Source organism: Schistocerca nitens, chromosome 9, assembly GCF_023898315.1.
Source record: "Schistocerca nitens isolate TAMUIC-IGC-003100 chromosome 9, iqSchNite1.1, whole genome shotgun sequence".
NCBI classification, from domain to species: Eukaryota; Metazoa; Arthropoda; class Insecta; order Orthoptera; family Acrididae; genus Schistocerca; species Schistocerca nitens.
In genome coordinates this window covers 44,595,064-44,612,073 of record NC_064622.1, presented here as the reverse complement: position 1 = coordinate 44,612,073, position 17,010 = coordinate 44,595,064, and the positions used below count along the sequence as shown (strand labels likewise).

The window sequence follows — 17,010 nt, the reverse complement described above, 5'->3', positions numbered from 1 at the left end:
ACAAAGATAATGCTGTGGGGAAAGCAATCCAAAGGCTGTGATTTATTGACAGATTGTGTAGAAAATGAAACAGGTCTACTAAAAAGATTGCCTGCACTACACTTGTCTACCCTCTTTGGAATACTGCTGCATGATGTGGGACACTTAGCAGACAGGATTGATGGAGGACATCAAAAATGTTCAATGAAGCACAGTTCATTTTGTATTATCACAAAATGGGGGAGAAAGAGCCACAGATACGATACATTAATTGGGGTGGCAATCACTAAAGCAAAGACAATTATCGTTGTGCCAGGATCTTCTCATGAAATTTCAGTCAGCAAATTTGTCCTCAAGAGTGTGAAAATATTTTGTTGGTGCCCACCTACATAAGGAGAAATGATCGTCACAATAAAATAAGAGAAATCAGAGCTTGCACAGAAAGATTTAAGTGGTTGTTTTTGCAGCGTGCTGTTCAAGAATGGAACATTAGAGAAATAGCTTGAAGATAGTTTGACGAGCCCTTGGTCAGGCACTTATTTGTGAACTGCAGAGTAATCATGAAGATGTAAAAGTTATTGAGTTGATCATTCATACAGTAACCTGTTTTCAAGTTTCCTCAGTATCTGGATAACAACATTTACAAGTACAAGAATGACAGCATGAACATCATAGTATTGGTGTTAACAGATATAGATATAACTAATCAGGCATGAGAGAGAGAGAGAGAGAGAGAGAGAGAGAGAGAGAGAGAGAGAGAGAGAGAGAGAGAGAGAGAGAGAGGAGGGGGGGGGGAGGCGGGGGGTCGACTGTACAAAGAGTGCAAGAGAATCGTGAATGGACAGTATATTACCAAATTTTACACTGAGAAAAGCTGACTCATTTCACATCACAGTGAGAGATTGAAATTGTTATCCACAGGCATGCATATAGCTTGCTTACTTTTAGTTTCAACTGAAGCAATCTTAAAATCTCACAATGGATTCAAGTAGAGAACTTCGTGACATTTTATTTGTTAAGAGAGGAATATTGTGAACATTATGCCTTTAGTGCTCTCGCTCTTGATCCAATGCCTTGCTTCACTGAAAATCCTTGTCTGAGATAACACTGTCAAACATGCAAATTTTGCCCATTGCCTCGACGACATATTCCAAGAACATGTCTGTCAGAGAGGGCACCTTCATACCATATCCTGAAAAACGTTCATTGTCAATGGTGAGCTCAATAATGACAGACAATATGTAGTTCCTTGCATCAGTCTCCAATGTTATACATCTTCTGGCTGATCTGTACTATCACAGCTGCATGAAGTGTTGTATGAGCCTCAGATCTGTAGAGCCAGACAAACTTTTAAAGTAAAAAAAGGATGACATTAACATAATAATACTTGTGGAGACTCCAACTAATACACAGGGAGAAACTGAAGAATTATAACATTTAAATTTAACAATAAGAGTTAGTATGTTGTTTCTTTTAATTTCTCATTCTACGATCAGTATCTAAGCAATATTTTTTGTGTAATAGGACTTGTCCATAGGAAACAGTTTTGTTTTAGATTTAAAATATGTTATGTTAAAAATGAAGTTTTTGGGCTCAACTGCTAGTTGGCTAAATACATTTATCCACAATTATGATTCTGGCTATTCTACCAATTCCACATAACACCTAACTATGATTTGCATCAATGCATATTCATTTCTCTTAAGAGGACATCACCCTCATTTCAAAAATGATCTCTTAAGAGGAATGAATATGCTCTGACAGACTGCATAGTGAGGTGTTATTACTTGGGAATCCAAAATAATGAAAGTAGATGAACACATCCTGTAACAGTCCAGGTCTAAATTTTGTATTTTCTTATACACTTCAGCATTGTGGTCACAAGCAAACAGAAATTAATTTCACAACATGCTTTTATGCTCAGACATTTTATGTTATTGTGGATATTGTTCAAGAGTCACAGACAACAAAGACAGGACCACGATATGGCATTGTTGGAGAAACAACAAGAGCAGTACGGAGGTTGAGCAGGAGAAAGGCAAGGACAGAAAGAATAAAGAAAGAAAGAATGACAGACAGAGAATGAAGGAATTTGTTTATGTGAAAGTTTCATCTCTGAAAATAACGAAATCTGTCACCAGAGAATCTGGATGGCTCACATGCTGTAACAAGCACTTAGGTTTTAGGTGAGTTTTTCTGTAATGCATGCTCAGAAACTTGATACTGGGTATACTCATTGCAGACTGTTCAGCTACGTCTGTTTACGTGTCTCATCAACATCATCATGGTCATCGCTCTGCCTTTAATGTTGCAGTTTGTTGCCTGTGGTGGGTGAATGGTGGTGTGTGTTGCAAATGGCTCTTTGGCACATTCACGTTCAACTGTCTAATCAACCACCACCTTCATTAACTTGGGATTAATTTCGGGGTGACTCGTCTTGCCCCCCCCCCCCTTTTTTTAAATACTATATGCCCACACTGGAGCACTTGAACCCATCAATATAGAATTAAGTCTTCCAAGCAGGGATTTGACTTTTCAACTTCCCAGCTTCCTATTCTGCTCTCGAATCTGACTTGGCTGACCTTTCTTCATGTTATTATGTACTGTTCTTGTTTAAATGTTTTCAGCTCAAGTCTCATTCTCTGTTCCTCAAAGCTGTCTTTTGATCCATGTTTTCAGTTTGATGTGTTGTTATATTTAATGCCTCCCAGTGTCATAATTATTGAATTAGAAAATTTATTAAGTGTTTCTTCTTACAGGTTGGTCAGGTGTTCATTGAGCTTCTTTCAGTTTAGTTGCTCTGCTTTCAGCCAAGGCTTTCTCATACTGAATTGTCCAGTTAAATAGTAGTTGTTTCAATCTTCAAGGTTGTCACAATTTGCTTTTCTTCTTTAAACAAAATTTGTGGTCCAGTTTTTACCAATATTTTTTTCAATTTTATTTAAATTTTAGCCTCTTTCACATTATTTGCTAGTAATGCAAGATCATCTATGAATGCTGTGCTATTAAGATTGATATTTTTTTCAATATTTATCTTTATTTGGCATTTTTTGATCCACTCTTGCATGACTTTCTCCAAGAACAGTTAAACAGTAATTGTGAGATCCTTGACTCCTAAGCCGCGAACATCAACTCCATACATCAGGAGGTAATGGACGATGTTGAGGATGAGGTTATTAACATCTGGTACCAATCTGCACCATCAGTTGAATGCACCCTGAATGATGGACCTCTCCATTTGGTCTTCTGCCGCTGCCATCAAACAACCATCCAACATCCAACCAACATAGGGGCAACCAACTCCTACACAAAGTAAAAGTTCCATAGAAAAACAGACATTTGGAGTACGAAGGACAACATGCCAGTATGTTTTCACTGTGGATGCACAGTACATTATATGCTACTGCAGAGAGAGAAGACAAGTGTTCCACGAATATTACACTGCCACACATCAACTGTCACAATTTTATTCACACCAGCTATCTGCAGATGATTACAGTTGACCTGTGGGCAGAAGCTTATTGCCATATCCTGGACAAGGTCACTATCCAACAACACAGTACAGCCTTTTCCTGTTGCTGTATGGAGGTACCAGCTACTTGCCTAGCCACTGAATTGAGGAAAACTAAGTAAGGCAACAATCTGGAGGTGAGGCCACAACAGATGGGAATACTCCATGGATAACAGTTACCAAGATGACTGGAAATCTCTTCAGCATCATCATCGATGGCCAATCAGTCTGGCACTAGACGGCTCGGGCTTCTTTTTTGTTGGTGTTGAATGTTACTGTCACCAGTAAAGAAACTAAGTTCTGTCATACAAAAGTGATTGTGCTGAAGGTCACACATGGGAAATACTCATAAGTTGAGGTGACAGGATCGACATTGTGTGAATAACTATCAATGGCACAACACCGCTTTTCAATTCTATAGTTTTAACAGAATGCAATCAAGATATTATTCTCTGATGGGAATTCTTGCAGGCATCACAAGCAATCATAGATTATGTAAGATCAGACATATAGATCGACAAAACTATTCTAACAAGCGTGCATCAAAAAGACTACTCAAGGTGGTTGTTGGCTGTTGAACATGTTGTTATCCCACCATCATTAACGAGTTGGGTTATAGTCATCAGCTGAGATGCACAGTTAAACTATGAAGCTTTTGTCGACTGCAAAAAGCCACTCAAGCTCACAAAAGAAATCTACATTCCAGCAATGATCACAAGCATTGTAGGGGTCAAGGAGAAATATGGATCATTAACTGTCAGAGGAAGTCACAACTCATTCCTAATGGTATGTGCATAGGGACATCCAACCAGTCTGTGTCATTGATGAAGAATAGTGCTCTGCTACCACTACAAACAATGTAGGGAGGAACCTACTATCAAACTGCCAATAAGATCTGGCCTGATTGAGGAACAAGGTTTGTGAACAATAGCCATTCTGCGTCAATTTTTGGATGCTTTCAAATCTGGAGTGGAGAAAAGGCAGACCAAGTGTCCCATAATAAAACAAAATATCAACAATGGGACCAACCAACAGTCAGCCAGTGCTCATATAGTGTGTCGCCAACTGAATGACGGATAATCCGGGAGGAAGTGGAGAAGATGCTGCAGATGACATCATTAAACCTCCAGAGAGTCCTTGATCCTCTCCAATGGTTCTTGTGAAGAAGGCTGACGTGTTCTTTCTGCGTCACCTACTGATGATTGAATGAAATCATAAAGAAAGACGTCTGTCCATCGCATGCACTGAGGAAACCCTGAACTGTTTGAAAGGAGCGAAGATTTTTCTGCTATGGACATGCAGACAGGCAACTGACAATGACAAATTCAGCTTGACGAGGCCTTCATAACCCCCTGATGACCCCAATGAGTTCAAAGTTATGCCATTTGGACTATGTAACACGCAGCCATATTTGAGTCTTTGATAGAAAAATTGTTTCCACACCTTAAATAGATGGCATTTCTTTGCTATCTGGATGATACTGTCGTTTTTTCAAAACATCTGAGGGGCGTCCAAGCCAACAGACAGCCCTGTCGAAATGTGTTCAAACTGCAGATCTCCATCTCGTCTGGAAAAGTGCCTCTTCATCGTGCATGACACAAAAATCTTGGGGCACCCAGTGAATGCCAAGGGAGCCTGTCCCAACCCATTGAAAATAAGAGCAGTCACAGATTGCACAGCAACTGGCACATTCATTATCAAACAACTTTCCTCGGAATGTATGCATACTACCAGCGATTCACAAAGGGCATCTGTAACAATACATGTCCCTTGCAAGGACTACTGCAGGGAGAAGACAAACTTTCCTGGAATGAGGTGTAAGAAAGACCTTTTTTTGTCCTTAATGAGGTGCCATCATCATCTCTAGTTCTAGCATTGTATGTTGGGAATGCCAAGACAGAACTATACACCAGCACTAATGGTTTCAGTACAAATTCACGAAGTTGCTGAAAAGGTAATCCCTTATGCCTCCAGAGTACTCTCCAAATCTGAGAAGAACTAATCTACAACTAAGAAAGAGTGCCTTCCATGAAAAATTGTATAAGAGGGACTGTGATCCGATGAGGCGGAAATGGTTGCTTGTCATCACAGCTCACTGGTGCACAGGGGTCCCAAACTACTTTCATGACGTTCCAACATCTAGTCATCTGAGGTTCCTGAAGACTCTAGCTCAAATAAGACACAAGCATGACTAGCCTGGATTCTACCGACCCATTAGACACTAAGTGAGCCACTGTAAGGAATGCCAATGAGGGAAGCACATGCCATAGTTACCTCCAGGACATCTAGTACTAATCGCACCTGTAGCAGCACCATTCCGCTGAATGGGAATCAAATTCTTGGGTAGCTTCATGAAGTTGACAAATGGAAATCACCAGACAATGGTCTGCACAGACTATGCCACCTGTTGTTGAAGTGATCAAGTAAATTTTCATCACCATAAGAACTCTTTTTCCCCATTGGGATCGCACATGGGTTCTGAGGCAGACATCAAAAGAATGAGAGAACACAGGTTCTGAGAGAAATATTGTATTATACTCAAATTTAGAACAATAACTCTCTGATGAAATCCTTATTTGAGTCCTTGGCAGGACCTTAATAGACTGTTGCTAACTGGAGCTACTCAACAATTATGCAAGATCTGTAGTCAGGCAGCCCCTTGTCCACATGAGGTACGGCGCCAATGGTGCATCAGCTCGGGGGCATGGCACACAGGCAACCGTGGCTGGGCAGCACCAGTCATTGTCAGTCCTTCTGTCGGACAACATTGAAACCTCTAGTGCTAACCACTGTACATGGAATGATGGCATCCTGTGTGGTATTGAGTGGCTACGGTACTACAACCGTGCTATTCCCAAAGCTGTGCCGGCTGCCAAAGCTCTGGAAATTGCTAAGTTCCTTGTAGAAGACACCACTTTGAAACACAGAGCACCCTGTTTGGTGATCTAGATTATGGAAGTTTTCCAGTTGAGTATAGTATCAGTGGTAATTTCATGTTGCAACATCACCCACAAGATAACTAACTACCATACAGAGTCGTGTGGCCTCACGGAAGTCTTTAATAAGACATTGGCAGATATGATCTCAATGTATGCTGATGTCTTCTGAGTAGTTTGGGATACAATGCTGCCTATTGTGACATTTTCATATGATACAGTGAAGCAAGACACTACAGGCTTCACACTTTTTCTGCTTCACGATCATGGGGCCCCAAACGACAATGGATACACAGTTTCCATTTCAATCAAACAAATGCTACATGGAACACCTCATCACTAGGACTGAAGAAGCAAGGCAGAAGGCATGCATTTTTTCATTCAGACCCTGGATGCCCAGGAGGAGGACAGAGAGCATAGTAACACCAAGTGCTGGCCATGAGTTACACCACAGGAGACTTGGTATGGATTTTTATGTCTCTGCAGAAAGTAGGACTACTGGCTATGTTACTAAAGCACTACTTTGCGCCATATCATATTGTTCACTGCTAGTTGGACATCACACATTAAGTCATCATCAAGAATGCAAAAGTGCAGACACATCATCCATGTCATCCTAACAAAGTCCTACAATAGTCCACAGGTGCAGATCGAAAATGCGAGGTTCAAGGAAACTGAAGATCTGCTCTATGATTGTGAAGCTTCAATGAGAGGGGCTATCTTCACTGTTAATCACAGTGAGAAAGTTATAACATCAGCGGAACATGAGGATCTACCAGCACCACCATACACAAGACCAGTGACAAGATCTAGATCCAGGGTGCTGTAGCTAGTCCGTTGAGGGTCTCTGAAACAGTGGATCCCAGTTCTGCCAGGAGAGGGAGCAATGCTGCGGCCTCTGGTGTCATCAGTGTGGTCTAGTGATTAGCGTTATTGCCTGGCTGCTGTGAGCTGCCTATTCACACTCTGCCACCAGCAATTATTTATATCCTATTTAACATTTCTGTAAGGTTCTTGAAATATTTTATGTTAATATACCTAGAATATTCAATGGTTGTATAAATAGTAGCTTCTGGGAACATTCAATGTTCCATCTATGAGATAAGTTCTGTTTTGATGTACACTGGTGTCAATAAAGCATGCTCTCAGTTCTATGTGTTGTGCTTCATTGACAACCCTATCTTTGGATTTGGATTCTCTTGTGGTTTTGGAATGATAATATGATTTATGGTGAGGACGCCACTGTTTAAAATATTTACTATGTACTCTTTCGTTTTCTTGAAAGAAACATTAAATTCTGTAACAGAAATTCCATAGTGCCTCTAGTATAGCATTTTGATACTACTTTCTAAATTTGTCATTTTTTTCCCCTTAATTAGTAGTCTCTCATTTTTGCCCCTGCCCCTTTTCTTTTTTTTCTTTCTTTTTATCTTATTTTTGGAAAAATGACAAAATCAGTAATTCTTGAAAAGTTACCCTTCATTTAAAAATAATTTTTATGATATCTTTCAAACTGGCAAACTGTCCTCATCGATTTCAACACATCCTCTACAAATTTAAGTAGCTTCAAAATTTTAATCTTCTTTAATCCAAATTATTAATCACAAACATACATTATTAATTAATTAAGGACTTAGTCTGATTCCCATCTTTGGATGTAAATGTCACTGTGTAAAAAAGTCTGTGGGATTGGAAAAATTTTGCTGACAGTTTCAAAATCAGATATTTCTGTTACCATACTTGCAGCTCCTTTAGTAAAACTTTTTAAGGCCCATGATGTGGTACTGACTATATACAAGGCATCTTACAAGCTATGGAGTCAAAGGTATATAATGCACCATCATAGAAGGCAATCCCCCCCCCCCCTTCAGTACTGTACTCGGCTGTAATTTGTCTTTATTGAAGGTTACAGAAGTAACAAGAATAGGTAATTCGAATCAAAGACTGTTCTGCAGGTAAGTGCACTGTGAGGCACAGCTGCAGCACTACTGGAGGATCAGACAAAAAAAAAATTTACCTTACACGGCAATGGAGTATTCACTAGCAACATGACAATCAGTGATATCTATATGGTGCCACAAACAGCATGACAAACAGTGATTACCATCAAACAATGAAACCCTGGAAGACTCACTTGGAAGTTCTTTGACTTTGAAAAGAATAGCGGCAATTTTTGGAGTACGGCATGTATATACCACAGAACTTATCCTAGAAATTTGATAAATCTCCATTTTCTGTCCGAACTTTAAGATTTTTAGTTATCTGCTGAATTAACAGTAGCTTTTGGGAAAAATATGTTCAACAAATAATATATTAGACCCTTCTTTAGCATGTACTCACTTAACAAACTTCATTTCATTCGACAGTGTGTATTCTAATACTTTACCTTGACATCATTCAAAGTCTGTTTTGCATGGCAATATCTCTGAGCTACATAGTCCTATTTTTTGTTTACCAATTGTCTGTCAAGGTAAGATAGTAAATTAACGAATTAGTGAACACTTTTTCTCACTGTATGGGTTAACTTGTAGAATTTTGAATCTTTTCTTATAACCACACACACACACACACACACACACACACACACACACACACACACACACACACACACACACACTGGAAATTTGTTGCTAAATTGAGATCTAGCAGATAATGTTTACAGATTACTTTCTCAATCAATATTTCATGGAATCTCTTGGGGCAAGTGACAACAACAAATCAGAACTTTACAGAGCTTAAATTTTTTCCAATGGTCTCTGGGCCATAGAGTATAGGCCTATTTGCCACTAAAAGTTGCAAGCACAATGATATGGAAGCTGATCTTCTACGACTACTTGTTACAATATTTTTATCTGTATTCATCTATAACAAATTTTGCAGTGCTTACAAAAACAGACCTTGCATATAGAAGATCACAGCTTACAATCACTAATATGATAGTGTTCTATTCCTGTGATGTTGGCCAGGTACAAGATATCTATCTCTTCCAATTCCTCATCACCTCTAACTACATAATCAGCTCATCTAACTTTTACTTCAGATCTCATGATGTTATGAAATAATAATAATACTTCATTGTGAACTTCTAAGAACTTGATGCACATATCATGATTCAACTTCTTGCTGAAACTATCTGCCTGACATACAATAAATAAAAAGTAAAATAACTCATGGCGATCCATATTTATCCCTCTTCCCCCACCCCAATCAACAGTTTTAGTTTTGTAACTGCTGTGAATTACTCTGATAGCTTATCCTTTTCCATCCCGCACTGGCACTGGTGCAAATACAAAGCAAACAGAGATATGCTGAGTAGTTTATCTCTATTTATAGAGTAATAAATACAACATTGTGTTTGGCCAGTACCTTTCAGACTTGAAACCATGGCCCCCAACTCCTGTCCCAAGCTTGCTGAAGGAAACGAGTTTGAGGTCAATCTCATTTTCAAGCTGCCGTGCTTGTTTCCGTAGATCTGAGAAATAGAAAGAAACATGGAAATTCTTCAGAATGACTGTCACTTCACACTACAAAAACAAATAACGCAGGTTATCTTGTGCATAATATACATTTTATGCCCTTCTAAGCTAATGTTTATACTGTTATTGTCACATTATAAAATGCTAGGAAGTTGACAAAGTAAACACAGAAATAGGATATCCATATTTTATACACGATCTTTTTCTCTCTATACAATCCTATATCGCGATGTATGTAATGGTTAGAATTTGGAACAGTTGTTAACGCAGTAGAGTTCCCTAAAATGCTACCACTCCCGAAAGCCGTATTTTCGCATACTGAAGCTTGAACGTCATAACATAACAACATATATTTCTTTTGAAACCGAAATCGGTTTAAAAATTAGGGCCGAATTATTCACATAATCATTAGCAAATCGTCACCGCCCAATGACGTGGACAATAACAAACGCACAGAACCGCACGCAACTTTCATAGTGGTTTGTCATTAAAGGGAGTTAACATGCTTGTGATCCAACAAAAAACGATGTAGTCAAATGCAGATTTTTTTTTCTTTTCTTTTTCTAACCTTCCCACCCTTCCATACCAACGGACGTTCCCATCTTCACACTTTTTATCTTACTGTGCTGTCATCTTTATATCTTAAATTTGCACTTTTCGTGCTTTTCACTTCTCAGCTGTCAGTCGACTTAGCTTTGTATCTGCAAAGTTATAACACACTTGGTAATGAAGTTGGAAACATCTTTGGAATATCGATCTATTTCGATTAAAGAAGCCATTTTTTCCCCGGACAACAAAAACTATGCATGCTCCCACCACCACATCAAGGCCAATACACACTGGCCGTCGCGTCACGTCACTTCAAAATATTCTTCAATGCATTTCAAAAGGCGGCATCCACACTGGCCATCCCGTCATGTCAGGTCACGTCACGGCGCCGTCAGCGTTTCTCTGGAGGAAAATTTTGACGGCTGACGTCATCCGTCGGTTGCTGATTACGTGACCCACAAGCACATTTCTTCCCGATATACGGCGATGGGCAGATCTCTACATTTCGTTTCGTCGCGGTTTTCGTGGTTGACATCAGTTGTTTGTTGTTCGTTATTTGCTATTTGCTATAAATTGTTTCGTTTCGTTACTTCTTTTGTTAAAATTTATAATGAATAACGACAGAATAAGACTAGTTAGTAGGTGGAGTTTATTTGTGTGTTGTCAGGCATTTTTAGTGTTAAAAAAAATAAATGCACTGAAACCTTTAGACACTGCAAGTTGTTTGTTTAGATATTTATATGTGGCTGGCCTATTGATTGTTAAGCAGCTCTCCGAATTGTGTGTGAAACACTTTTGCAAGCATCAGTGGTCAATATTTATGTGGTTTTACTAACTAACCCCAGTGCAAATAATGCTCGGTTTACACTAGCAAGTTATTGCAGCAATTTACTTGCGCGGATGAACTTGCCGCGCGATTTGCGAGTGTAAACATATCGCCAAGTCGACTTGCGACTGTAGCAATGTATTGCGGAAGTGACTTGTTGCACGTTTTCCGCTTCCATTGTGAACACCACGCAAGAAGTATCTGCAAGTAACTTGCAGCTTTTAGGATTTATTTCTATTTCCTGCAAGTAGGAAGCGCAAGTTATAGTAAGTATGTTGTCTGCATAACATTCATATTTAACATTTTACTTAATGTGGTGACTTAACTTTATGCAACCATCTTACGTATTATATGCAAACAAATGTCAGAAATGGAGGAGAAACGGGAATGGATGAAGCAGGATACAGAACATTTTATTGAAGCCGTGGAGAGCTACCCCGAAATATGGAACGTGCGTAACCGAGACTTTAAGGATAGAGTGAAGAAGATGAGCACTTTAAATGAAATCTCGTCGATATTCGACACATCTATAAAAGAAGTACATAGAAAGTAGCATAACTTGAAGACACAACCCCTTTGCCACCTGCATCCACTCGCTTGTTGTTTTAGGAGTCTAGAAAAAGACGATGTGTAGTTATTACATGTTCTATTTACTTAGCTTTTCACTTTCCATTTTATGAGCATTAGAAAAAAAAATTTTATAAGCATATCATTCTGTAAAATGCAGTTTATTTCAATAAAAATTTAATTTCATTGTTGTGTTTTCACATACCTTCAAATAATTTTCCCTTTTCAAGACGTTAAAAAAGGCTCTACATACATCGGGTACGATCAGAGAAATCGTGCAGACGGGAATATGAAACAAGTACATTAGGGACTTGTATGAGTCTCCTACAAAGAAAAGATTTCAAAAGTCAAACTTTTTTGGTTGTATCTTGCACATAAATAAATGAAATGCCTATTTTATTCGTAGCTCACCGCTAGCTATAAATCATAGAGTGACTAGCAAATGTTCCTTTGCTAAAATAACTGTACCAAAGTTTGTGTCTCGTTTTGATATGACGGGCACTATTAACATCAACAAATACTGATGATCATTTGAGGACATTCTGCAAAAGTATCCATGCTCTCGATACTAAGTTCTTGCAAAAGGTTATTACAGGCACCATTTTGAGATCTTCTCATTATCTACTCTCTAACAAAAATACTTCTCTTTTTCTTTTTCACGTTTTGCATTACAATTACAAGAGCTGCAGCATATCTCACCCACCTACTTGTCATTTTACACTTTGGCTGACACTCGTAGTGGTACTGAAAGCATATGTAAACAGTATCAGCAAGTTGTTGACGCAAGTTTCTTGCCAAAGAATTTGCGGAAGAATCTTGCTTAATTCTTGCGCTGCTGTGTAAACACAGCCGCAAGCGGCTACCAATAACTTGCACCAATAACTTCTACAAGCGACTTGCTAGTGTCAACGCAGCTTAAGGCACTTGATCTACTAAACCTATAGGGAAAAGATATTTAGGTAGATATAACTATTCTACAAAATTTTGCAGTTGGCTGGCAACTAAATTTAACCTTAAAGAAACTAATTTTTTATGGGATTCAATGGCAGTTCATAATACTGTGTTTCTTTTAGTAATTCTGCATGCAGTTTAATAAATAAAAAGAAACTGATACTTCAACTTTCTAAAAAATAAAATGTAGATTCCACTTCCTCAAGCACTTTGTATAGTGTGTGAAATACCCCTTCTGCACCACATAATCAAATTTTTCGGACCCACACTCTTTCCTTGCTTTGTTTTGCACATCGGTCTTCTTTCTCTAATATACAAGTTATCCCTGCAAGCTGCAAACCATCTACGTTCAATAATCGTCGTTTTTGTACAAATGTGGACTGCAGCATCCACATATATAAGCTATCGTATTGTTTATGTACACTTTGTGTGTAAAAACAATTGAAAATCATCTTGAAAAAATCACAATTCCCGCAAAAGAGAAAAAAAAAGGCGGTTGAGAACAGTCATGCTAGTTGAGACCATGTGAGTTGAACTGACTTGAAATGCCACAACGGTCAGTATGAACACTCCTTAACCTGACAGGGACCGTGCAGTGATGGCTTATGAGAAATAGCATAACACTATCAGAGGACTGTGCATATAGTATACAAGTGTTGTATAATGCTACCCCTTTTACTGGATCTGACCTGATGTATGGCTCATGCATTTGGAAATGAGACTATTAGTTCCTTTTCCTAAGAGTTCCCTAGATGTTGGAAAGAAATGCAGTAAAATTGGATAATACTGAATCTACGACCTTTCTGTACCAAGTTCATTAAATGATCTGTTTAATGGATTTGTGGTCACCATCCTATCTCGGCAACGAAATGGTTAAGTTCCAGAAACGCAGAAAAAGTAAATTAGGCCTATTTTCCTATTGTTCCCAAACTTAATTTCACAAATAAATACGAGGGCTATCCACAAAGTACATTACGTTTTCAGAATGAGATTTTCACTCTGCAGCGGAGTGTGCGCTGATATGAAACTTCCTGGCAGATTAAAACTGTGTGCCCGACCGGGACTCGAACTCGGGACCTTTGCCTTTCGCGGGCAAGTGCTCTACCAACTGAGCTACCGAAGCACGACTCACGCCCGGTACCCACAGCTTCACTTCTGCCAGTACCTCGTCTCCTACCTTACAAACTTTACAGAAGCTCTCCTGCGAACCTTGCAGAACTAGCACTCCTGAAAGAAAGGATATTGCGGAGACATGGCTTAGCCACAGCCTGGGGGATGTTTCCAGAACGAGATTTTCACTCTGCAGCGGAGTGTGCGCTGATATGGTGAGCTTCTGTAAAGTTTGGAAGGTAGGAGACGAGGTACTGGCAGAAGTGAAGCTGTGGGTACCGGGCGTGAGTTGTGCTTCGGTAGCTCAGTTGGTAGAGCACTTGCCCGCGAAAGGCAAAGGTCCCGAGTTCGGGTCTCGGTCGGGCACACAGTTTTAATCTGCCAGGAAGTTTTACATTACGTTTTCGTTTGTGTCCGTTAGGGGCGGGGCTAGCGCGGCCATCTTGGTGTCATGGTATTCCGCCGGTCAGTCGGCATCCTGCCGTGCTAGTGAGAGGTTCGTGCTGTACTCCGTTGAGTTACTGTGACAGTTTGAAATGTCAGCGTTAATTGAAAATGCCGCGAAGTGTGAAGTGTGTGCTGTAATAAGGTTTCTGACTTCAAAAAACTGTACACTGATAGAAATCTATTCCCAGCTTTATGAAGTGTATGGGGACAACATAATCACTGAAGGTGGAGTGCGTCAATGGGTCATAAAATTTAAAAATGGCCGAACTAATGTTCACGACGAAGAACTTGTCGAAAAAGTCGATGCCGTGGTCCGTGAAAACCGTAATTCACAATAACGGAACTCTCTATGAGCTTTCCACAAATTTCACGAAGTTTGTTGCACGAAATCATTACCACAAGTTTTGTGCAAGATGGATACCAAAAATCTTGACAGAGATTCACAAAAATCAGCGAACGGCTGCAGCGTTAACGTTTTTGGACGTTTTCGACAAAGATGGCGACTCATTACTCGATCGCATCATTACTGGTGACGAAACATGAGTTAAGCATGTGAACTGCGAGACAAAATTGCAGTCAATGCAGTGGGGACACACAAATTCCCCCCCAAAACCGAAGAATTGCATGCAGACAATGTCGGCAAGGAAGGTGATGGCGACTGTCTTTTGGGACAGAAAAGGTGTGATTTTTGTGGATTTCCTGGAAAGAGGAACTACAATAAACTCTCAAAGGTATTGCCAAACTCTGCACAACATCAGAAGAGCAATACAAAACAAGCGCAGGGGAAAGTTGGGCTCAAAGGTCTTGCTGATTCACGACAACGCCCGGGCCCACAAGGCAAATGCCACTCGTGAAGTTCTCGAATCTTTTAAGTGGGAGTTGTTTCCTCATCCGCCGTACAGTCCCGACCTGGCACCGAGCGACTTCCACTTATTCCCAGCAATGAAGAAGTGGTTGGCTGTGCAGCGTTTTGATGATGACGCACAGTTTCAAGAAGAGGTAACCACGTGGTTGAAGGCGCAGGCGGCCGAATTTTACGACGAAGGAATTTCCAAGCTCGTCCATCGCTACGATAAGTGCCTTAATTTAAATAGCAACTATGTAGAAAAGTAGTATTTAAGTGTGGCTTTCATCTGTATATAATAAAAAAAAATTCCAATACTTTATTTATTTTTAATTCCAAAACGTAATGTAGTTTGTGGATAGCCCTCGTATATTTCCAGGGTACAGTTCTGAGAAAGACACAGGAAACTTTCAACTACTACACCCACATACATACATACTTTTGATCTAGAAAGTTCATGGATATTTAATCATCACTATGTGGTAAAATAAATTTGTCCAGAGGGGACTTCTATGTTTGCATTTTCCACTATCAACAGATTAGATACTTAAATATTTGGATAGCATAATAAACACATTTAATTTATTAAGACACTTTGTTTATAACTTTCTCTTTACAAATGATCTTTCAAATGTCAAAAGTAGGGTGTGTATTTTTATGCAACAGTGTTACTGAGCCACAGATGCAAATTTCTTTTTATAAGTCTCTGTGCTTTACTGAATTTCATTTTTATCTTTACTTTATTCAAAACTTATTTACTCGCTTTCACTTTACTTATTGCCACAAAGAGAGTCGAATATTCCTCCTACCGAACAGGGCATGAAGGCCCAATGGTACTGACCAGCCGCCGTGTCATCCTCAGCTCAGAGGCATCACTGAATGCGGATATGGAGGGGCTTGTGGTCAGCATACTGCTCTACCGGTTGTATGTCAGTTTCCGAGACTAAAGCCGCTACTATAATTCCAGAATGAGATTTTCACTCTGCAGCGGAGTGTGCACTGATATGAAACTTCCTGTCAGATTAAAACTGTGTGCCCGACTGAGACTCGAACTTGGGACCTTAGCCTTTCGCGGGCAAGTGCTCTACCATCTGAGCTACCGAAGCACGACTCACGCCCGGTCGTCACAGCTTTACTTCTGCCAGTATCTCGTCTCCTACCTTCCAAACTTTACAGACGCTCTCCTGCGAACCTTGCAGAACTAGCACTCCTGAAAGAAAGGATATTGTGGAGACATGGCTTAGCCACAGCCTGGGGGATGTTTCCAGAATGAGATTTTCACTCTGCAGTGGAGTGTGCACTGATATGAAACTTCCTGGCAGATTAAAACTGTGTGCCCGACCGAGACTCGAACTTGGGACCTTAGCCTTTCGCGGGCAAGTGCTCTACCATCTGAGCTACCGAAGCACGACTCACGCCCGGTCGTCACAGCTTTACTTCTGCCAGTATCTCGTCTCCTATCTTCCAAACTTTACAGAAGCTCTCCTGCGAACCTTGCAGAACTGGCACTCCTGAAAGAAAGGATATTGCGGAGACATGGCTTAGCCACAGCCCGGGGAGATGTTTCCAGAATGAGATTTTCACTCTGCAGCGGAGTGTGCGCTGATATGAAACTTCCTGGCATATTAATACTGTGTGCCCGACCGAGACTCGAACTCGGGACCTTAGCCTTTCGCGGGCAAGTGCTCTACCATCTGAGCTACCGAAGCACGACTCAGAAGACTGGCAGAAGTAAAGCTGTGACGATCTGGCGTGAGTCGTGCTTCGGTAGCTCAGATGGTAGAGCACTTGCCCGCGAAAGGCTAAGGTCCCGA

At 40.1% G+C, this 17,010-nt stretch overlaps 1 protein-coding gene across 1 annotated transcript in view; it reads right to left on the bottom strand.

The window, feature by feature from the left end:
• Positions 1 to 10,618, bottom strand: part of LOC126203631 (Golgi SNAP receptor complex member 1) — a 55,984-nt gene extending 45,366 nt beyond the window's left edge. The window contains exons 1-2 of the mRNA XM_049938004.1: positions 10,471 to 10,618; positions 9,793 to 9,898 (exon numbers count right to left, since the gene is read on the bottom strand). Coding sequence (XP_049793961.1) covers positions 9,793 to 9,898; positions 10,471 to 10,504 — 140 coding nt within the window. The 5' untranslated portion in view covers positions 10,505 to 10,618. The remainder of the gene's footprint in view (positions 1 to 9,792; positions 9,899 to 10,470) is intronic.
• Positions 10,619 to 17,010: the final 6,392 nt, after the last annotated feature.